Source organism: Dermacentor andersoni, chromosome 7 (assembly GCF_023375885.2).
Source record: "Dermacentor andersoni chromosome 7, qqDerAnde1_hic_scaffold, whole genome shotgun sequence".
Classification (NCBI taxonomy): domain Eukaryota; kingdom Metazoa; phylum Arthropoda; class Arachnida; order Ixodida; family Ixodidae; genus Dermacentor; species Dermacentor andersoni.
The window spans coordinates 164,781,844-164,790,679 of NC_092820.1; the positions used below are offsets into that span (position 1 = coordinate 164,781,844).

The following is an 8,836-nucleotide window of genomic DNA, read 5'->3' on the forward strand; positions in this document are numbered from 1 at the left end:
AACGCTGTGGAGGTTAGAGATACTTTCTGTAGTGGCTGCGTTCGCACTTAGAAAGAGTTGTGTCTTTTGACCAATTTTTGTGAAAATGTTCTTTATCTAAGGTCCGTTCTTAATAAAATAAGTCTTTACCCTTAGAAGCAGGCAAACCATGCGCTCATTCAACTGCTAACACGTTATTTCATATTAATTTGCTTTTAGTTTATTTGCAACCCGTCGCGACAGCCTCACGTGCATGCTCGCGCGAGCAAACGCCGCTGGCGCCCAGCGAAGCACAGACGGAACGCGCGGAGTGATAAAATTTGGGGACCCCACCACGTGCGTAGCTTCCACAGCGTTGCATCTGATGTACGAAACGTAGTATAAAAATCGCACCTGCTTTCTGAAGCGAAGTGCGATCAGCCGTTATGGAAGCACGCTCACGAAACACGCTTAACGAGTGTGTCTACCTAGCGTGCAAGCTACCGTTAGCCAAGCCGTTCAACGAACAAAAGAAACGCTAGAAAATCCTAGTGCGAGATAGAATTATGAAACCTACGATGTTTGAGTAATCGCTTAGGTTTTATCATTGTGTCTTGCATTGTATTCTGAAGAAAGTTTTTTTTTCTTGCTGAACAACTTCGCTAACGTTAGCCGAGATACACTGTATAGGGGACAATGTGCGTTGGCGTGCTTTCCGATGAGAGAAACCGCGCCTATAACGCCGAAACGGAACGCCGCCGCTTATCCGGTGAGGCAATATTTTTGATCAGCCAGCCACTCGTCGCAAGTATTGCTACAGCTTGTTAGCTCAAACAAGGTTTTCACTAGCAGACACAAAATGAGCATTTGAGCGAAATCTGCATTGACGATGTGGGATTATCCACCGAGACATTTTATAATCTCGTTCGCAAATTATGATAGCCACAGTTCACGTATATTTAGAGAAGCACAAAACACGTCAAGAATTAGGCAACCTTGTGGAACACAAAAAGCTATATTCCTTTTTTTCTCTGGATCGCCCAACGCTGAGCTCACAATGAACGCGTTGTAACATAAAAAATGAGATGTTATAAACAGCCTTTACACTACTCAAAAGAGGTTGTAAAGCCAAACGCATGGAGAAACATACCGCAAAACACGTGTTTCGTGAATGTGGATGAAATTTACAAAGATACTGCAAGATTAGGAAGACAAATTAACCTATCAAATAGCATTTACTTTACACTATCCTTCAATATGGTCGAGTGCAAATCGGTAGTCGAGATTTCCTGCTGGAAATGCTCTTGTATGCCATCGTTCTTCATTGCTGTTATAAAACACGAATCTTCAACATGACGCTGCACTGGGAGCGATATATCATAGCAATGGAGCATAACAAGGGAGCGCAGCGACTGAACTCTCGTGATTCGCTCTACCAAGTGCTTGGAAAGTCACACACAAGCAACCACTCCGAGGCGGCAGAAAAAAAAAACAACAGTTAATGTCACGCTGTCGCAAATACAAGCTGAAGAACACGTCGGCATGGCCTTAGCGCGTTCCCCCCTGTGGGATCCTCAAAAAGTCGTGCACGTCACACCGCTTATGCGGGAACATCGGCGATCCTTCTTTGCAGCCGAAAGCGCTCGCGAATTCTTGCGTGTTGAGGCAGGGTTGTTTGCAGCGAAGGCTGTGCGGCAGGTAGATGCTTAACTCCGAGTAATCATCTTCAGCCTGGCAAAACATGTAGCAGCCGCCGGCAAAAAAGGACTGGTCTGCTGTGTAGTACCCCGATCCAGCCTGGCGATCAGACTCTGGCAGAGCCCTGTACGCGAGGTAGGCGGCTTCAACTCCTGCGCTGTCGGCGAAAGCCTCACTGATGGAGTTGTTTCCGGCGACGGCACTCTCAGTCAACTTGTTGGCCTGCAGGACGATGCAATCCTGTAGTTCCTGATACTTCTGAAGGAACTGAGGCGTGTAGAAGATTTGCTTCTCGCCCCTAGGGTTGAGGTCCAGGTATTTGGGATCAAATGCGTGCGTCAATTCGTGGCCAATTACCTTACCGATCCCGCCATAGTTGTAAGAGTTTGGCCCGTACGGAACCATGAACGGTGGCAGGAGTATGCTGCCGGGTAGGTAGATAATGTGGTACACGATGACGTAGAAGGCGCCCACCGATATTCCCGTCAGGTCCCAGTCGTCTCGGCTGATAGAGGCCGTTCCATCAGGGGAGGGCTGAAGAAAGCGTTTCTTGTGCGCTGCCACAGCGCGGTGAGCTTCGACCAGCCAGTCCACGAACTTGAATGGTGCTTCGGGTTTCGGTATATGAGAGTAGTAGGAATTTAGTGCGGTGTTACTGCGAAGTTTTGAGGCCATGCCAATAATCTGGTGGATGGACCGAAGGCGCTGAACTACACCTCTTGCCGACTCTTGGTCGAATAACGAGAAATTGTAAGAGACCTCCATTTGGTACCTGATGCGGTCGGCGATCGTATTGGTGTAGTTTATGGTCTCGTCGTCTAGGATATGCTTGACCTGTAACTTGAGCAGGGCGTGCGGTATGACAACCTTGATGTAGCTCGTGCATCGGTCGAGTGCTCTGGCGAAAGTATTCACCCAGTGGACGTTGGTTAAATGGAAGTGGCAGAAAAACATCCTGTTGGACGCCGCATACGAAAGGTACTTGATGACTTTCCAGGCTATGTAGGTCTGAAGGTGCAAGCTGCTGGTGGAATACGCTCTCAGCACATCAATGGTCAGAAACAAGGCGTGATGATCTTTGATGAGAATTTCTGACGCCATATTTATGACTGAATTCTCAGGTATATGTTTATTGATTTCATCAAGCCACCACTGCGCGGTCATGTAAACTTCATGCTGAGTCCTGTTATAGTAAACGTCATCAATCTCAGAGAACTTGTAATACTGCGGCTGCTCATTCCCCCCAGAATGCATTTCTGTTATGGTTCTGACATCAGTTTCCACGTTCGCAAGCCTCTCCGCCACGTCCCGAGCGCCTTCTAGATTCGGGTCGTAAGCACGGACGCATGATTCGAGCACTTCCGCGTCCGTGACATACCTGAACATGGTCTCGGCGTACCTGAATTCGAAGACGAATCTATCCTCTGCCTTCAAGTATGGTGTGAGCTTGAGCTGGAAGAAAACGCCCAGAAGGTCCTGCAGGGTGAGCGCGATGAGGACGCCGAACACTTCGCGTGTAGAGCGCTTTTTACTGGCGGGAAACGTTAATCCGCGTTGACGCAGCACCTGCCGAATAGTTTCGGCGTGATCAATATCAGCTTCTGGGACGTTCATGCACGCGGTCATCGCAGCGGCCGCCTTATCAACCGCGTCACGGGAGTCAGCGTTCACTTGATCGATGTTCTCAAGCAAGGAGACGCGCAGCCTGTTGTTGAGGACTTCGAACAGGTCTTGCTGCTCAGGGTACATGCTGGTCCAGCGGCCGCAGACGTGCTCGAACATGTCATCACACGGGTCTACATCGACAAGTCTGCTGCGCTGTAGCTCACTGTTTAGGTCGAAGCAGCTCACAGGATTGTCGCAGTGTGGGAAGTAGGCGCTCGCAGCGACCGTGATAAAGACCAGCAGGGCGGCGAAGCCAACTGTGTAGGCCGTCATGTAGACGGAGTACTCGAGTGAGCCCTTGTCATCGTCTGGGATGATGCCGAGGAACAGAGGTGGCTTGTCAGTGAATTTGCTATACGTTACATCCTCCGTTGTACTCGCGTCGTTTGCCTGGGTCTCCCAGGATGTGACGGTAGGTGACAAGGGCAGCTGACCACCAGCGCTCGATGGTGACATCCATTCTGGACGGGATGGAGGCCGGGGCTTTGACTTCCGGACGTTGTCGCGCGGCGCTGCAGGAGTTCTCGGCGACAAAACATTTGCAGATCGGGCTCCTCCGATGGCGAACCGTCGCCATGGGGTTGCGGCTCCAGTCTGCAGCCCCGGGTCCCGGGTACCGGCCATGGGAGATAGCGGGCGCGATTTAGGAGACAAGATCGGCGAGAGAGGAGAGATCAACCCCTGGATCCCTCCTCGGGCGCGGTTTTTTGCGGAGCCCTTCATCCCTTGCGGCGTGCTGGATTGCAATTTGCTGCCGACCGGACGGATGTCTTCTTCTTCTGCTTCTTGCCAGCTAAGCGAACGAGGTCCACGCGCCGCACGAGGCTTGCTTGCTCGCTCCTCATTCCCTGGCGCTTACCTACTACGGTTGTTGTTGTTGTTGTTGTAGCCTGTGGCACGTGTGGCTCCTACCCACGATGGGGGATTGGCCAAGAAATGGGTGGATTATTCCAAAATTATATAGAGCATAAATTTCCTAATATCTATGGGAATAGCATTGAATAGGGTTGAATTACCGGCTAAAATAAAATCAGGAAGGTGCTGTTGAATGAGTAATAATTAATTTAAAAGTAATAAAAAAAATAGAATTTAGCAGGGCATTCGTTTAGATTCTGTAAGGAATGTTTGGACAGCGAAGCATGCATCCCTGTGGCTGAATCCCAAAGTGGACGCCCCGAACGAAAGAATTGTAGGTTCTGTCAAGTCCAGGCCAATTCTTCGAAAAGGTATCTCCAACAATCCTTTTCTTAACGCAGCAAAGCGGCGACAAGATAGAAGAAAGTGTTGTATCGTCTCCTCCTCTTCACAAAAAGAACAGAGGGGAGAGGGAACCAAACCCGACCTGTGTAAATAGAAATTTAGGGAGGGAATGCGGCAGCGTAATTTGATTGGCCATGACACTGGCAGGTAAAGCAAGGACTGGAGACAGCACTTGGAAGAGACAGTGCAGATTAGGCAAGCTAAAGTAGAAAGCCAGAAAATAATATGGAAATAAATTAGACTACAGAGACAATATTTTAAAGAGATAACATGATTGATAGTGCCATTTTGGCGGTATTAAAATAATGTGGGCATGGTATTTATTTGGTAGTATTTGGCGGTATTAAAATAAATAGTGGGCATGGCGGAAGCTTTGAGGCCATGCGTCTCACGAATCCATTCTTGTTTCTTCTCCGGGCCGTGCTTTTTGCCTACCTTAACGCTACACCGACTGAGAAATGTTACGAAGCATTCGAACTTGATATGACGGAGCAGCTTGTTCTCCGGCACAGCTCAGGATCACGCAATAGCACCGATGAGCCCTGGGGCATGCGCACCTGGCCCTCGTGGATGGCTGCGCATCGCCCACCCGCGTCATCGACGTCAGCCCCTTGGAAGCATAAAAGCTCGACTGCTACGCAGTCACCGAGCAGTGGGCACGGCGGAAGCTTTGAGGCCATGCGTGCCACGAATCCGTTCTTGTTTCTTCTCCAGGTGAGAGACCAACGCTCAGTATAGACGCGTCGTAGCGACAACGTTTGTCTCGTGCTTCTGCCGTGCTCACGGTCACCTGCTTTTACGATTGGTGTTTGCCTACTGCTGTTTTGTTGATTTGCTGTCTTCCTGTGGCGACATAGAAACCAACCCAGAATCAGCACCCGAGGAAGTGCTTAAGACAATACTAGACGAAATACGAGAGCTAAAACAAAGCGCGAATTTTACGAATCAGCAGCTTTGTGAAACTACTAACAAGCTGTCTTCCATTGAGAAAAAAATGAACGACCTGTTTGGGACTCTGACTGATTACACCCTGAAAGTTGACGTGTTGCAAGAAACTGCTAACAAGCTAATGTTGAAAGTAGACGACCTAGAAAACAGAAGCAGGACGAAAAACTTAATCATGTATGACGTGAAGGAAATTACAGAAGAGAATCAGCAGTCCCTCGAACAAACAGTTTGCAACGAAATATTTAAATATCTGTTAAATATATCCGACGTAGCGCTTGAACACAAGCGTAGAATTGCAAGGCCTTCTGTGAATAAACGCCGACCGGTTATCCTCAAACTATTGGATGGAAGAGACAAGGCCAAGATAATGAAAAAACTGCAGGAAACTCAGAAACTCGGCATTTAGCATCTCAGACGATATTTCACCAGTTGTGCAACATATTCGAAAATAGCTTTGACAAAGCTGAAAGGAGCACTGAGATAACGGCGACAAAGTGATGCCTTTTTTTGACAAAATTAAGATTAATGGCAGACAATTCTGTTGGGATGACGAAAGGAAAGCTCTTCAATAAACCTGTTTTCAGTGCTCAATGTAAATGCCCGAAGTATCATGAGCAAGTGCGATGAACATGAAAGTTTTCTTCACATGTACGATCCAGGTGTTTCTATCCTGACTGGGACTTGGCTTCATGACAGCATTACTGATAACGACGCTGTAGCAAATTTGCATGAAATTATTCGCCTTTACCGCTGTCCAAGGGGAAGTGGTGTTCCAGTCATAATAAAAAAAAATGTTTAGACTACTACTTGGTACACCACAGCACGAATGTAGAAATGGTCTGGCTCGTGCTCAGAGTTTTCAATCTCAGTGTTCTTATCGGTGCCGTCTATAGGCCTCCGAACGCTGACATAGCCACGTTGGAATCGCTGCACAATTTCCTTGCCGAACATAGCAAACACCATGCTCATATCATTATGGGCCGTGATTTCAACTTGCCTAAAACAAACTGGGATCTTCTGTGCGCCCAGCCTTCAAATCGGCATTGGGACTTACTCCTTGATATTGCATTTTCCTATAATCTCAAGCTGGTGGTGTACGCCCTAAGGCGAATCACGCCAGACACAAGCTCATGCCTCGATATTGTTTTTGTTTATGATACGGTTGGTCGGCGTGGTTTAACAATCGATATTCTAGCTGGAATGTCTGACCATAACATGGTGCTCTTTACAAGCAACCTCAGACGGCCCGAGACGCGAGGGACAAAAACCACGTTTCCTGACCTTAATCATGCTGACGACAGCATTTTAGCCCTTCGAACTGAACTATGACATGCTAGATAAAATGGCTGCGGGTGGTACGTCTAGTGCTGATGATTTATGGCTGAGTTTCAAGCACACGGTTCATGAGTTTATACAGAAGTTTGTCCCTCTTAAACCTAGGAAAGTGAACAGCTCTAACCCTTGGATTACACGTGAAGTCCTTCAATTAAACCGTCGTATTATGCGCTTGTCAAGTGCTCGTTCACAAAAAAGGTACAATTTGCAGGTTGTTCCAGACAACTTCCGTAAGAAGATTAGATTGTCGAAGTGCCAGTTTTTTAACATCAGAATGCAAAACGTTCTTAATAGCGACCCCCAAAAGTTTTGAAAGCGCCTTACATAAAGAAAGAACCTGTAACCAAAATTTCTCTGAACAACTCTGTCGTTACGGACACATGCACAATAGCGTCAGCCTTTAATGACCAATTTCCCAGTGTATTTCTGCGTGGAAGAGACACGGTTGCCGAATTTAGAGGCAACAACATATATATGCCTAACCTTGTCATAAGCGAACAGGCAATTTTTCAGCACTTCACCTCGAAACAAAGAAGTCATCCGGACCGGACGATATTCCAAACCGTTTTCTGTGCAGATACGCCGAATGGTGTGCGAAATATTTATTTTAACAACCACCTTGTAATGTGGCTCGACTCTTACCTTTCTAACCGCCATCAATACGTACAAATAGCTAAATCGAAGTCTCATACAGCATCGACGCTTTCTGTGGTTCCTCAAGGCTCCGTCCTTGGGCCCCTTCTTTTTCTTATATATCTCAATGATCTGGCCATTGACTCTTCTATACGCAGCCGTTTTTTTGCAGACGACTGCATTGTCTACCGCACCATCGAAACAAACAAGGATCAAGCCACACTAAACAACTACCTTATGGCTATTACTAACTGGTGCCATGTGTGGAAGATGACATTGAATACCTCAAAATGCGCTCAAATGACAATAACTCGTAAAAAGCCCTACTTCCCTATGCGTACAATGCCAACAATAACCAAATCACCCTTGTTAACCAGTTCAAATACTTGGGTATAACGACGGATTCAACATTAAGTTGGAAGTCTCATATTAAAAATACCATCTCTACAGCATCGAAACGACTGTGGTTGCTCAGGCACCGCTTGAAACACTGTAACAGTGAAACGAAATTAGTTGCATGCACGTCCCTCGTACGCCCGTTACTTGAGTACGCAGATGTAGTGTGGGATCCACGCACCAAAACAGAAGCTAACCGCATAGAACGTATTAAAAAAAAGTGCTTCGCTTTGCTTACAACGCTTATGGTAGGCAGGTGTCCATATCTGATCTTTATACGCGGTCCCGTCTTTGCACACTCGAATCACGGAGAAAGTTGCACCGCCTAAAAATGCTATTCAACATCATTAATAAACAGTCAACTAAAACTACATTTTCAAGCATACATGCAATATAACATGTCACAACCTACGCATAAAAAACACTGCAAGGCTGTTTTACTACCTCAGTGTAGAACAAATGAGTACAAAGGTTCCTTTTTCCCGAGGACTATTGTTGAATGGAACGGGCTGCTGAATGAGGTGGCGAACCTGTAAACGTCGGAATCTTTTTTAACAGCCGTTGTTCCTTTTTTGTGATTGATACGCGCTTTTTGTTAATCTTTAGAAAGAGTCCATATGCTAATAACTGTTGATTGTATAATGTATTACTCTTGTTAGTGTTTCTGTATTTCATTGTCCTTTCGTCGTCACAACACGACAATGATTTGTACCAAAAATAATCTATAATGCAACGTACCCACTCCTGCCTTGGCGGTCAAGAAAGAGTGCCGGCAGTATTGAATAAATAAAAAATAAATAAATGAATGAATAAATAAATAAATAAATAAATAAATAAATAAATAAATAAATAAATAAATAAATTTCATATATGATTGGTGTGGTAGGCTGGTGCGGAGTCAGGCGGCCCTCTTCTCGATTGTTTAGCTTCTAAAAGTCAGAAA

General features: G+C 46.4%; 1 protein-coding gene across 1 annotated transcript; it reads right to left on the minus strand.

Moving 5' to 3' along the window:
- Nucleotides 1–1,174: 1,174 nt before the first annotated feature.
- LOC126533309 (endothelin-converting enzyme 1-like) lies at nt 1,175–3,479 on the minus strand. Its single transcript, XM_050180564.2, has one exon. The coding sequence runs from the start codon at nt 3,436–3,438 to the stop codon at nt 1,507–1,509; it is 1,932 nt and encodes a 643-aa protein (XP_050036521.2). The 5' UTR covers nt 3,439–3,479; the 3' UTR covers nt 1,175–1,506.
- Nucleotides 3,480–8,836: the final 5,357 nt, after the last annotated feature.

Excerpts from the sequence above, each read along its gene's own strand:
- LOC126533309 (XM_050180564.2), bottom strand. The coding sequence starts at position 3,438 with ATGTTCGAGCACGTCTGCGGCCGCTGGACCAGCATGTACCCTGAGCAG.